We start from the raw sequence: 15,149 nt of genomic DNA, 5'->3' as shown, positions 1-15,149 counted from the left end.
GCACAACGCTCGCTCTACTTTAAGCAAGTAGCTATTTTGTGTTCCACTGTATTGCTTGGAAAATAAAAGAAATGCGTGCAGGATTATACCTAATCCCAGTTGATACAATATTCATGGAAAAAGCATTAAAGACCTGACTCAGTTGATACGAGGGGGATTTGTTAAGGGCTGCTGTTGATTATCCTCAATGAGACTACTCTACCACACACACACACACACACACACTCACTCTTCTAGATGGAGGCTCTGTTCACACTTGGCAAATACACAGCCTCTCCAACAGCCACATGCAAGTGAAACTGCATTGGGCACTTAACGACTTGAGAGCAGATACAAGCATGGCCTGCCTGGCAGTCCACGTGGTATCATCACATCAGACCATTTCAGAACCTCTTCAGAGCCGAGTCATTTAAGTGATTCTGATTGGCCAATTATAGTTCAAGGGGAAATCCATTACTGTAGTCTGTATGGAGCTCATATACAGGGCCACTGACAGGTTTGGCTGGGCCCGGGACAAAAATCTCTGAATGAGACCCCCCCTCCCGACCAAACCAATTTGTGCGTTGGGGGTGGGGGAGCTGGGGGGTTATTAATCCCTTCTTAAGGACAGGAGAGGCAAAAGATCTCGCAATCATTTAATTGATGCAAATATAGTGCATTCTCCCTCCCTCAAACCAACTTAATGAAATAGAACCATTAATCACAAACTTCATGAGGACCCAGTTCTGGGCCCCCTCATTCCTAGACCCGGGACAAAATACCCGTTTGTCCCCGCCTGTCAGCGGTCCTGCTCATATATACAGAGGAGTGCGCAGTTTGTCTAGGCCGGATATATCTACTGTGTGCAAATGCATATTATAGAATGACGCATAGTCATCTGTTCTTTCCCTGCCTCCAGTCAGTCAGTCTCCTCCATATTGATATTTTAGAATTTGGATACCATTACGGAAAGGAGAGGTGACATCATAGAGGAGATACCATGGCTACAGTTTTTTAGAGGAGGTGCTGATTGGCTAGATCTAGATGTGGAATCCTGAGTCATGCCAGTAGATGCCAAGTGTGAGCCAGACCTACACCAAACCTACCAGAGCTCCACTTGATTCCTGTAACAGGATCAGGATATAGAAGCGGATTGCTTTACCTTTCTGCGAGGCATGCTTCTCCGTCTTCCCAGCATATTCAAAACCCACAGCGGACTGGAAAGAATACAAAACAAAAGTCATCGTTCATCTGAATGTCCGTCTTGACAGCTCAGCTGCATATTTTCTGTAACACATTTTTTTTTGTTGCAACGGACTTGCTATGCAGCATTTTCCTTCCTTGAGCTCCCAGTGAAAACATGCTCACTCAGTAGGCCATATCTTCCTGCTCAATTTGTGATTATATCTGGTCAATTAACATGGCAACTGCGGAGCTAGACAAAAGCCGCCAGCCAGAAATATTTTTAACTGCTAGGATGTCTAGTTCAGGGTTCCCAAACTTACCCATGACATGGCCCCAGGATATAGCAGGACATTTCAGCCAAGGCCCCCCTAACATGGGTCATGCCAACTCAATCAATATAGCCTAGCAGTGTAGAGTAGTGTGTAACTGAGGCCATTTCAAAGAGTAGACTAGAAACTGTAACTATTGGGAATACATTGTGGCTTATACTTTTGTTTATTTAGGTTTCCTTTAGTTATTTAATGTACCGTATTCAATTATTTCTTTTGTTTTGAAATAGGCCTACTTTTCATTCCAACCTGCTGTGGCTTCCCTACTACCCTAGTCCCCCCGCCCCCACTTTGAAAACCGCTGGTCTAGTTCACTAGGCTACTGGACAACACAACCACAACCATACCTTGTCAACGCGATCGTCCTGCACCCCAAACTTGCCACCGAAGCCTTTGGAGGTGTCTGTCTGAGAGCAATGCTTGGAGAGCTTGCTCTGGTAGTCATGACCCACAGCCGACTGGAGAGAGAGAGAGAGAGAGAGAGAGAGAGAGAGAGAGAGAGAGAGAGAGAGAGAGAGAGAGAGAGAGAGAGAGAGAGAGAGAGAGAGAGAGAGAGAGAGAGAGAGAGAGAGAGAAACAAATGAATGAACTCAAACCCACACCAGAAAACCACATTCAAGCTCTACCACTGAAATGGACAATAGTAGACACAGGTGTCTGTGTGTGTGTGTGTGTGTGTGCATGACTGCTAATCCCTCGTGAGTGGAGAGAGGTAAAACATGGCCTCTTTGGCCCAGTGATCCGGGTTAGCACATCACACATCACACATCACACACACACACACACACACACACACACACACACACACACACACACACACACACACACAAATATATACAGACCGACAGAGAGACAGACGTACACACACACACACACGCACACACACACACACACAAATATATACAGACCGACAGAGAGACAGACGTACACACACACACACACACACACACACACACACACACACACACACACAAATATATACAGACCGACAGAGAGACAGACACACACACACACACACACACACAAATATATACAGACCGACAGAGAGACAGACGTACACACACACACACACACACACACACACACACACACACACACACAAATAGAAACACACTCNGACAGACAGAANGACAGACGTACACACACACACACACACACACACAGAATACAGACAGACAGAGAGAGAGAGAGAGACACACACACACACACACACACACACACACACACACACACACACACACACACACACACACACACACACACACACACACACACACACACACGCTTGAGTCAGCGTTGCTACTGTATGGCCTGTTAACACATTGGAGAACTTTTAAGCCCTTTTGGAGCACAAGCCATTCTAGGCATATCTGCATGTGCACATACTGTACTAGGGCTGCTCGATTATGAGAAAAATCAATATCACGATTATTTCAGTCAATATTGGTATCACAATTTTTTTTAGACGATATTTGTTTTAAAGACAAATAATTGCGCTAAACAATTCACAAACCTCCCTCCCTACAGCAGTGTGATTGAAGGGCCATAGAGAAACACACAGTGGTGTTCTACACGAGTGTTGGGCAGCAAGTCTGCTCTGTGTTCGCAATGGCTCAAGTGGAAGGGACTGTATAGCGTAACCAACCCTTTGGCAGTATAGAAAAATGACAAAAATAGTGTTTCAACTTGATATTAGGAAATTTTATATTGTTTGACAGCAATATTGATATATGATATAACGATATAAATTCAATATATTACACAGCCCTGGCGCATACACATTAACTTAACACACATGGACGATAGCACACGCACACAAGCATGCCCACACACACACAACTACAACTTACACACTCCCCACAAGGTACTGTACAATGGCTTTGTCACCACCACCACCACCACACACACACACCCACACTGTGATAAAGGCCACAGTCAGTGCCAGGACTACAGTGAGATAATGGGTCTCACACAGCTCAGCTCAGCTCATCGCTCATCACACACACACACACACAGAATTGTGTGTGCCTCATACTCACACACCCCTTATGACTGTGACTGGGCAAATGCTTCCTTTAACGAGAAAAGATTCATCATTTCGGTTATAAAAACGGCCACATTATTCACCATTGGCATCAGATGTCAAGAGACATGTAGCTTTGCTGATCCTGCTGTGGTTCACTGTATAGATCTGATGCTCCTGTGTGTGTGTGTGTGAGTGTGCGTGCGCACGTGTATAGGAATGTGCAGGCCAGCAGTTTACATCTTAGGCATCCATTACACTCCTTGACTATTCCACACACACACGCACGCAAGCACGCACGCACGCACGCACGCACGCACGCACGCACGCACGCACGCACGCACGCACGCACGCACGCACGCACGCACGCACGCACGCACGCACGCACGCACGCACGCACGCACGCACGCACGCACGCACGCACACACACACACACACACACACACACACACACACACACACACACACACACACACACACACACACACACACACACACACACACACACACACACACACACACACACACACACACACACACACACACACACACACACACACACACGTGAGACTGCAGCCTCAGGCGGCTTTCAAGGACGATCATTGGTTCTGACAAATTCTTTTTTAGTCATTTAGCTTTCAGCCCGTGGACTATAGCCCTCTCAGAAGCAGCTGCTGTGGTGTGAATGTGGAGACTCCCATTCATTCACCCAGGTCTTGTAGGACCTGGAGGTTTGCATTTTCTAGTCGTCTTATGCCTCTTTTCCTCTTTTATATTTAAGTTAGTTTAACTGCACATTGGAGACTGGTCAAACACAAATTGAAACATCTGTGCGAACCCTGTTACATAGATTTTTGGGGGTTGCCAAACGGCTCCTCTACCACCTGAGCTACCACCGCCAAGTAGGGCTGCACGATATATCGAAAATGTATCGATATCGCCATATCACAGCTGGCGATACACGTATCGCAAAAGTTGTGCACGTATCGCAGACCGTTTTTAATTTTTAATAATGGCAAATAGGTGAGAAGGTTAAAAAATGCATTAAAAATGTTGTCATTTTAAGTTGATGCTGTATATCAGCCATGTTTTTTTCCTAATAAAAAATAATGTTGGCAATAAAACATTGCTCTCAGTCGTTTTATACATGATAAAGTGTAGAATGTAGGGATGCAAATTATCGATTAATTCATTAATCATTAGTTGATAGCCTTATCGATCGACTTACGATTAATTGATAAGCGGCATTTTCCCCCAGAAATCTCAATGTTTCTCGAAAAAAACCCTACTAAATCTGAACATTTTGAATTAAAAATTGAGATAAAATACCACATTTAAATGAATTCTATTTCAATTCTTTAATCCAAAGGTAATCTAAATATTCACTCTATTCACACCCCTCTTCACACACACTCTTCACATGCCCATTTCACCTGGGTCTCTTGTCAGTTGAATTATCGATTAATTGTGATTAATGTTTTTTAATCGATTAATGCATTGGTCGATTAAAGTCGATTAATCGATTAATCGTTTGCATCCCTAGTAGAATGGCAAGTAGAGAGGGGAAAATATATGCATATATTAAATATTGCGAGTAATATCGATATCGCAGTATACAGGTCATGTTATCGTGTATTGCATTATTTTTCCAATATCGTGCAGCCCTACTGAGAAGATACTTCAGCCCCACACATTAGCCTCACTCACTACATGCTGACAAAGTACATCACAGAGAACCAAAAGGCGACAACATTGAAAGAGAAGACGGACATTTTGAGCACCAAATAACTGCGTCTCACTGTGTCTCATGTCTGGTGCCAGCGCGTGTACAAAGTCGGCGTATTTGTTAGTTAGCCGCGTGACTTACGCTGTCCATGCGGTCCTCCTGGATGCCAAACTTGCCGCCGTAGCCGAGGGAAGCCTTGGGCATGTTCTCCAGCTCCTTGGCCTTCAGGGTGGAGTGCTCGGAGGACACTTTGTCCCGCAGGGCATGGATGCTGTGGGGTGAGGGAGGGATGAGAGAAAAGCATCAGACTACTGATCACCTCGTATTGTGTCACACAACTGTACTGGGCTGCATTTCTCGAAAGCGTAGTTGCTAACTACGGTAGCTCCTTTGTTGGTTGCAATGCAATTTCCCATTGGCAACTACAAAAGCAGTTAACAACTAACTGTTAACAACTACGCTTTCGAGAAATGCACTCCTGCATTGTATACTACCTAAAGTTTATTGTATATGATGCTGGGGGATGAGAGCATCAGTCTACTGATCACCTTGACTTGTGTCACAACTGGGTCAAAGACATCTTTGTCATTCAGTGTTACGGACACCTTCCGCCGATTGTAACTGCAAAAAAAACATGATTTTTAAATTGTTTCAAGTGAATGGATGACAGCCGAGGCTTTCATGACTTCCATGTAACAATAAATAAATAAAAAGAGTCATGTTTTTCACAGTTAAAGTCAGCAGACGGTATCCGTTACACTGAATGACAATGCCATTTTGCACGTCCTTGACCCAACTGTATTGTATACTGACGTGCCGCCTAATGTCTACTGTATGTGATGCCGTGGGGTGACGGATGAGAGGGCATCAGTTTATTGGTCACAACCAGGGCTCTACTGTAAAATAACTTGTTTCATCAGTAGCCAAAATGGCTAGTAGATGTTAATCTTAGCAACCAACCAAACACACACACACTACTGTGCGGTAGCTAGAGGAGTATAGCAGCTACAGCACATGATGTACATGATGCTGTGGGGGAGGGATGAGGGATGAGGGACGAGGGAGCGATGCATGTCCTGATGCATTGGTAACACCTCTTGTGGTGTGGTGTGGTGTGGTGTACTGTATTGTGTGTGTATACTATGTAATCTTTATGAATGATGGTGTGGGAGAGGGATGAGGGACGAGAGAGGGATGCATGTCCTGATGCATTGGTAACACCTCTTGTGGTGTGGTGTGGTGTACTGTATTGTGTGTATACTATGTAATCTTTCTTTATGATGGTGTGGGAGAGGGGGTGAGTGGGCGTCAGTCTGCTATGAGGCATCTCTGCCTGCTATATTGTTACACAATGTCTATTCACTTATTGGAGTGTTGTCTGGATAGGGTTCCATATACAATGTGTAACCATACTGATTCAAAAGTGCATGACATGGCTCTTTTATAGAGGTTGACGTATAGAGGGCTTGTAGTGGACTGCCCCTACAGTGAGAGGATTGCTCATCCAGTCAGAGGATTGTGCTGCCTTCCTGCCACAGAGGAATTCCGAGCACGTTTACTCAAGGACGGTAAAACCTCCAGGTCTTTGTGCACCTGGCTCTTCCCACATCCACTACTCCACTGCTGCCACTGCAGCCACTACTCCACTGCTGCCACTACATCCACTACTTCACTACTCCACTACACCACTACTCCATTGCTGCCACTGCAGCCACTACTCCACTGCTGCCACAACTCCACTACTCCACTACTCCATTGCTGCCACTACTCCACTACTCCATTGCTGCCACTACTCCATTGCTGCCACTACTCCACTACTCAATTGCTGCCACTACTCCACAACTCCACTGCTGCCACTACTCCATTGCTGCCACTACATCCACTACTCCACTACTGCCACTACACCATTGCTGCCACTACTCCACTACACCACTACTCCACTCAGTGGTGTAGTGGGGATTTTTAAACTGGGATTACGCGATTTGTGAGGTCATCAATTAATTAAGAAACTTATCATGTCAACCCCCTTTTTGTATTCAAACACGGACATAATTTTTCTTTTTAAATCTCATCTCAAGAGAAGTGGGTGGACTGCATACCCCCGCGTACCACGCCCACTACACCCCTGACTCCACTACTCCATTGCTGCCACTACTCCACTACTCCACTACTCCATTGCTGCCACTACTCCACTACTCCACTACTCCATTGCTGCCACTACTCCACTACTCCATTGCTGCGTCAGCCAAAATCCAGGGGTGCATTTCTCAAAAGAGAAGTTGTTAGCCTGTTAGCAACTTCAGTAGTTGTCAATGGGAAAATGCATAGAAAACAACAAAGTAGCTAAAGTAGTAAGCAACTTTGGTTTCTAGAAATGCACCCCAGTTGTCACGCAATGACATAAATGTGAAGAATTGCTTTTTTTTGTTTTTGCTCATATTTTGACAAGAATTTTTTTGTTATAACTCTGTGGTGATCACAAAGGAAATAAAATACATGTGTTGACCTGAGCTCTTATAATAAAGTTTGTAAGTGGTGCTTTACCGACGGCACACTAGCTAACTTTCCTTCTACTATTTTAAAAACTCTTGTCGTGGGCAACTTTACAGGCCAACATCTACAACAAAGCAGAACCATAAAAGGAATTTCAAGCACTTATTTTGACACACCTTCCTGCGTTCATCATTAGGGGGCAGAATTACGTGCACTTAAGGCACAGTGTATATTCCATTATCCAAACTCTCGTCCTCAACCTGTGCTGGTGGCCTTGCGCTCCGTTGACACCGCACCTCCGTGGAGAAAACAAGTTTCTCCCGCTGTCAGCCTAAGCGCAGCAACTGTTGCGGGACTTTTCCCCATTCAACATCCCGATCCCAAATGAGAAAATGACATTTTGAATTGCGCTTTTGTAAGATATTGAATTAAACTTATTTTGTCAAAGGCGTCTTGTGACGACATCATGAGGCCACAAGCACAAGGGAGGATGGGAGTTTGGATGATGGAATGGGCCCATAATCTGTGTCTGAAGAGGATGCAAGCATATGGTCCATACCGAGGTATCCCAGCTACTGCGAAGTTTGTCTATTTGGCCACTAGAGAAAAGAAGTATGTCTTTCCTATCTGGGACTACTACACTAAGGCCTATTTCATACCAAAGCGGCGCGGGACGGAAGCGATTTTTACCGCCGGTGGCGAAAATACATGGAAACAGATCAGTCCTTCCACACCAACCGGCGGTAGTAGTTGGGCAGTAGTGTTGCGGTAGCCGGCTCCGTTTCGCGCTGCATTTGGAAAATAGAACTTGAGCGGAATTTGGACGGTAGCGACCGGCGGTTTCCCATTCAAATGAATGGCAAAGTAGCATGCCATCTTTGGTTGTGGCTGGATACTGAACAGGACTGCCCGCGCACGCCGACGCTGTCGGTGTGAAAGGCCGAGTAGAACACGCCGGCCGAAACTAAGCAGAAAGACCTCAGTCGTCTCACTGCCGTTCCGCCCTGCTCTGGTGTGAATTAGGCCTAATATACATAAGATACACATTTGCCCTGAGCTTTCCCAAGCCAGTTGTCAAGGAGCAGTGTTTTTAACTGAATGCTAAGAAATGCCTGTGACTCACTTGATGTGTTCTTGGTGTCCTGAGCCTGCCACGGTCTTGGCACCCCATCGCTGCTCTTTCTCAGACACATCGTTCTGAAACCAAGCAGATCAGACAGGAGTCAGCCTTTTGTGTCATATTACATGGTGGAAGCAAAGTGATGCTGAACAATACAACCCCTGTTAAATTGGCAGCAGACACATGCAACACTAAAGTAGTTTTTGGTTTTGGCAACATTATTTCCCATTCCAATACAAAGACATTGACATCCCGGTCCCGTCCCACACTTCCAAACTAAAATACTCTGTGCCCTTGTAACCCATTAAGGCAGTGGTGTAGTCTACTTTTTTGTGGTGGGTATACTGTATATTTGAGCATTTTTTGAAGTGGGTATACTGCATATATTTGTGCTATTCTAAATAATGGATCAATACATTTTAAGAGGGTATACTGAAATCCCTGAAATTTTGAAGTGGGTATACTGCATATACCTGCGTTCTATGTAGACTACACCATTGCATTAAGGGCAGTGAAGCAAATTTAGAAGTGCCTTACTTCTTTCTTACATTACATAAAAGGTTGAAGAAACTACATAGATTGCGTGTATAGCACGGGTGGCTTACCTCAAAGTCTGGGTCTGTTTCCCAGTCGTCCCCTCCGTCATCCACTGCGACCTTCACAGACTGGCCAGCTGCTGCCTTCCACATCTGACAATAAATAATAAATACAATTATTGGCAGTCATGGGTAAGCGGCTAGGGCGTCAGACTTGTATCCCAAAGGTTGTTGGTTCGATTCCCGACCCGCCAGGTTGGTGGGGGAGTAACTAACTAGTGCTCTCCCCCATCCTCCTCCATCACTGAGGTACCCTGAACATGGTACCGTGACCGTCCCGCCACACACTGCTCCCTTGGGGAGGCATGAATGCAATTTTGTTGTGTGCAGTGAACACTTGTGTGCTGTGGAGTGCTGTGTCACAATGACAATGGGAGTTGGAGTTTCCCAGTTGAGTTTTCACTTCACGGCTTTCACTAAATAACATGCTCATACTTCAGGCAGGGAAACCATTCCAGCTCATGACTTATGACGGCCGTGCCTTCATGAACCCTTTACCAAATCCGTTTCTTTCTATGCAGATTAATGAAGAGGTTGGCAGCACCTTCGCCTAAATCAGGGGTGGGAACTTTTTCATTCGAGGGGCCACTTCAAATTCCTCCCAAGGCCGTTCTATGAACACAAACCAGGATTTCCCACTGCACTTTAGGCCTATTGATGGCAGACACATTTAAAACAGACCAGGCGCGGAGTGGCCATCGGGAGATCGGGGACTTGTCCCGGTGGGCCGCGGCCGCGAAATGTATTATAGCGGCCGTAATATATTCTCAGCCGGCCTCAAAGTATTTGGCCGCGTTATGTATTCAGCCGGCCCCATTATGTATTCAGCCGGCCCTAAAGTGTTATTATATCAGAACAAAGGCCAATGAGCTCCGACTGTACTCTTATTTTAAATGAGTTGACTCACCAGTATACAGTATATACCGTCTATCCGACCGCAATACCTCAGTGACGGTGTCAAACAGTAAAGTGGCCACACCTCTTCTCTACTGATAATGTTCATACACCGTAGATCGCGGAAGTTTACTAGATCTTAGTAACATAGTTTCGTTTTCAGTATTTCAAGAACCTGTGATATTTAGATTGGTTACCAAGGGATGGAAATATTAGTAAGTTGTGATTTATTTTCCGATTTCCACATGACTGTTACAGTTTACAGTCTGCCACTCCAGATTCACTTCTTCTGTGGTTATTGACTTGGGTTACGAACAGACTCCACCAAGTGGTAAGGAAGTGAACTGCAGCTAAGCAGGAAAACACGTTGTACATGTTTTGATGGCATTGGTTTGTTAGAACTAGCGGTATATCTCCTTACAGCCGAAATAATGTGATATCATACATATATTTATATGTGGCACATTTAGGATGTAGCCTATGTAATGTCTGAAGAAAAGGAACAAAATAATTACCACACAAGATTCTGATGTGAGCAGTGCTGGGTGTGTAGCCTAAACTGTGGATTAAAATGTAATTGCAAGAAACAAAGACATTTGCGACGAAGACAGCGTTTTAAGGTAGGCCTACACCGTTTGGTTATTAATTTTGTTGACTTATGGTTGTGCTTTGAAGTAGCCTAGGTTTGGCTTAGTTGCTGCATGGTGGGTTTATTGCACAATGTAGACAGACTTTTTGTAAGCTATAGCCTACTCTTCTAAAAATCCCCACACTCAAAACTTTGTGCCCGTGCTCATCCTGTCTTCCTTAAACGATATTTCAATAGGCCTAACTGTCAAAATGACAGTGGAGTGCAAATTTGCATGGAACAGTAGCGTGATGTAGCCTAACCTGCAATGTTCTATGGTGAATGCTTTGGACTGTGATGATGGCTGTGTAGGCCTATTTCATCAAGTGTAGGCTACAATTCTCCACTTCAGGTTGATATTTTGACAACACTAATGTCCACATGTAGTAGACCTACGACTGCAGATTTCGTGGTTTTTGTCTTTTTGGTTAGGGAACCATGTTGTTCGCATTGTTGTTGTTGTTTTTTTTTGTTTTTGTTTTTTTTTTTGGTGTTGGTGGGGGGGTAAAAAGGGCTGCTAAGGGAAAAATTCTCCCGGTGGGAATACTCTTCCCACTCCGCCCATGAAACAGACCCCCACCTTCTCTAGGTCCCCTGAACTTAATTGTATTGCAAATGTGCTTTCTACGATTCCTTTACAAAACATGTCAAATTTCATGTGAAGCTGCATGACATCAAAATTATATCGGGGCCCCAGATAAAACGGCCCGAACCCCTGCCCTAAATATATTTGAATATCCAAACATCTTTTAAGTACTGTACTGTTGTGACCTGGCCTAATGGAGTGGTTCTCTTGGCACTGACTGCAGAGAGGCTGTACTGTAGACACGACTGTGGCTCTGACTCAGCTGAACTGAACTGGCACATCTGTGTTTAATAACGGGCACACTGGAGACCATCCGACGTGGCCTCGTCTTCATGCTTCCGCTTCTGAAGATGAAACAGCCTTGGCATCGCTTTGAGCCAGTTATCAGCGGGCAACGACGGCATATTTCAGCCACTGACGAGGTGGCTAAGCCGATAGCCTTATGAGCAGAGCAGAGAACACTCAACTTCAGCTGGGCGACGGTACCACACCCAGCGGGCTGTTTAGCATTTTTAACTATAGTTACGTCAAAGAGAACCAGGGAATTGTGTTAATGTACTCAAAGTAGCTTTGAAGGTGTGCCTGCGTAATGACCAGGTCATACGTCTCGAGAGGCAGACTAATGTATTTCGCTTTAATGCTGGAATGTGAGGACGACCCAAACATTCCAACCTAGATAGTCGGACACATTGTATCCTAACAAGCTATTGTTACCCCGCTTGACAGATTGATACATAATTTCGCTGCCACAGGTGTAACAAAACAGCTAGAGTTCTAGCCACCAAAACGTACCACTGATCTACAAACCTTAATCGTGGAAAGTAGGCCAATTCGGCCAGGTCCAGGAAACCCTTTCTGATGGAAGTGGCACACAGAACACGACACAATATTGGACTGTTTATTGAGGCGGAGAGCCTAGTAGTAGTAGTCCCAAAACCACTGGCCTACTGAATAAACGTAAAATACACTTTAAATGTTACAAATGGATTGCGTTATCAGATCATCCCATGTCTTAAGATAATGATCTGGACTACTGACTTAGCTGTAGTTCAGCAACACTTAAAGGATTTCTTTGTTTAACACACTGTGCTTCAGCGACAAAATCCTCAGCCATCACAGACAGACACCCAATGTTGGACAAATATTGTCCATAAGTGGAGTAGCTCTATGCCAGTCAATTACAAACGCAGAGAATCATTCATCGTTCAGGTATTTCCTGTTCCAGTCCTTCGGTCCTTGAGATTCTGCTAGCTAACGTCAATGATTTACTGTTGGTTGTCGGAGCTGTTTTTCCATCTCGCATTTTTGCCGCAGGATAACATCTAATGCTGCTTCAAAATTATACAACACATAAGTCCATGTACATACCTTCACCGCGTGCACGTTTCTCTTTAAAATTCACTTGAATTTATGTTAAACTGAACAGTGAATGGTGCTAACGTTGACAGGCTTTGCCCAATGGAATATTCCTTGCGTCCACTCTTCCGGCTCTCCCACTCTCCCATTCCCCCTTCCTGCTTTGGGTCCGACAGCACCACCTGGATGTCAAAAAGAGGAAGTGATACTGAGTGGACCCTGAATGGCATAGCAGTCCACACCTACTGACATGTCTGTTCTTGTGGAACCCTCCCCAAGCTGTCATCACGATCCTGACCTAAGCCCCTGTTACTTTAACAACTCATCCGAATAGCTCACTTTAATCTGATAATAGAAAAACATATTACATATTTAAAATGTTCAAAATGCAGACTGCACGATGCAATGCAATCAATGGGCATGTAAAGATGAATTCAGTAAAATGACAGATGATTTAACAGTCTAACTCATCTACACTTTATTCTCTTAAATTTTACAATTTTCTGTAGGCCTATTGTTGGCACAATAGACCCTTTTATATGCATTCTGAATACATGGTTTTGCAAGGTCGAGGTCAAGGTCAGTTGGCTTTATATATTTTTTACACCAACTTGGGTGGAATACACTGAATAACTAACTCAAACAGTAGATTAAAATAGTTCTCTATTCAATGAATAATTTTACAAAACGCAAGTGGCTTTCTTTGTCACTTTTTTCATGTGTGTAATGACATTACCTCACAAGGTACACCTGCTTATTAGCAGTGGGAAATAAATGTAAATGTTTTATTGACAGGAGGACGCAATAACTGATACAGAGGTAAAACAAAGAGGCACACACCAGAAACCACAATACAACCAGACAAATAAAAACCCCATAAGGCTGTAATTGTGATTTTGAGATGTATATTCCTCCAGTAAGTACTAAAGACTAGAGTATGTAGTTGTTGGGATACTGCTGCCCTCTTCTGGGCGGAGGTGATGAGGTGAGTGAGTGTGGATGATTCTGCCAGCGAAAACAAGCTCAGCAGTGCTTTGCAGGTGTGTGTGTGTGTGTGTGTGTTTGAGGAGAAGTCGAGGCGTGTAATGGATGCCTGAGATGTAAACTGTGCTGGCCTGCACATACAGACTTTGTTTACATTAAAAACCTTAACATAGGCCTCCTCCAAATACTATCCCAAAAGGTATTGCTGTTTGCTAGTTGTCTGCTAATGTTGCATAATAACATTTTGGATGTTATTGGGAATAAATCAACATGCTTTTTTATGTAAACAAACTCTGCCCCCATCACAATGACCAGGATCTCAGAAAAGGCTGAAGAAATAAATAACAAAATATTCTCAGGTACTGACAAGTCTAGGGTAGTGTGAGCATTACAACTGCATGTCGAAATTGGCAGAAGTTATCCTTTAAGATACAGCAGACACAGCAGCAGAAGTGTGAGAGGGAGGGAGTAAGAGAGAGTGGGGAAGAGAGCACGAGAGGCAGAGGCATAGGTTACTGCCAAGTAGTAGTCAGCCCCATGAGTCAGCCAGCCACCTAAATGTAAACAGTAGAGTTGTTCTTTCCTTGTGATTCAGGTCAGGTCATTCCTGCTGACACAGCAACTCTATAGCGATTCCCAAAATCACACTCAGCACTCAGTCACCACAACCACATTGCCCTGGGAAGGGGTTACCAGCCCATCGCATCACATTCTTTACATGACATCTAGCTGACAACCTTAGAGGGCTGAAACTGGGGCCAAAAAGAGCCTGTGTTTTTTTTGTTCATCCCTCTCTGAATTGTGGGGCATCCTCTCAGGAAATACAAAAAAAAACAAAAAAAAAACACACCCACACTGTATTGGCCGGGCCCCTGAGATGTGTTGGCACACTGGGTAATGCCCTGCAAGTAGGGATGTTAACCGGTAACCGTTTAACCGATAGTCGACCGGATCAACATTAACCGGTTCAAATGTTCTGCCACCGGTTAACCGGTTGTAATAATAATTATAATTATAATAATAATTTCCTCCAAAACGCCCCAAAATACGATGATTTTGAGGTTTTAGTACAATAATTTAGCATTTTCCATCTGGTAACAGTGGCTGGACATGGCAGGTCCTGTCTGCACAGCAAAAAAAAAGGCTTATGTGGAAAAAAAAAAAAAAAAAAAAAAAATCAGTACTGTGCATATGACACACAAACGTTGTATAATTTAAGATTACCGGTTAACCACCGGTTAATGAGTCTC

The 15,149-nt window shown here is 44.2% G+C and overlaps 1 protein-coding gene across 6 annotated transcripts in view; it reads right to left on the bottom strand.

Moving 5' to 3' along the window:
* The window catches only part of LOC134438774 (src substrate cortactin-like), a 52,068-nt gene extending 39,000 nt beyond the window's left edge, over nt 1-13,068 (bottom strand). For all 6 annotated transcript variants that reach the window (XR_010032650.1, XR_010032649.1, XR_010032651.1 and 3 more), the window contains exons 1-6: nt 12,928-13,068; nt 9,461-9,544; nt 8,859-8,932; nt 5,384-5,513; nt 1,841-1,951; nt 1,142-1,196 (exon numbers count right to left, since the gene is read on the bottom strand). Coding sequence is in view for 3 of the 6 variants with exons in the window: in XM_063188423.1 (XP_063044493.1) it covers nt 1,142-1,196; nt 1,841-1,951; nt 5,384-5,513; nt 8,859-8,932; nt 9,461-9,544 (454 nt within the window). In the remaining 3 variants the exon portion in view is untranslated. The remainder of the gene's footprint in view (nt 1-1,141; nt 1,197-1,840; nt 1,952-5,383; nt 5,514-8,858; nt 8,933-9,460; nt 9,545-12,927) is intronic.
* Nucleotides 13,069-15,149: the final 2,081 nt, after the last annotated feature.

This window comes from Engraulis encrasicolus, chromosome 22 (assembly GCF_034702125.1).
Source record: "Engraulis encrasicolus isolate BLACKSEA-1 chromosome 22, IST_EnEncr_1.0, whole genome shotgun sequence".
In the NCBI taxonomy this organism is placed as follows: domain Eukaryota; kingdom Metazoa; phylum Chordata; class Actinopteri; order Clupeiformes; family Engraulidae; genus Engraulis; species Engraulis encrasicolus.
Note: the sequence above shows the minus strand (reverse complement) of the source record. Positions and strands in the feature narration are given on the sequence as shown.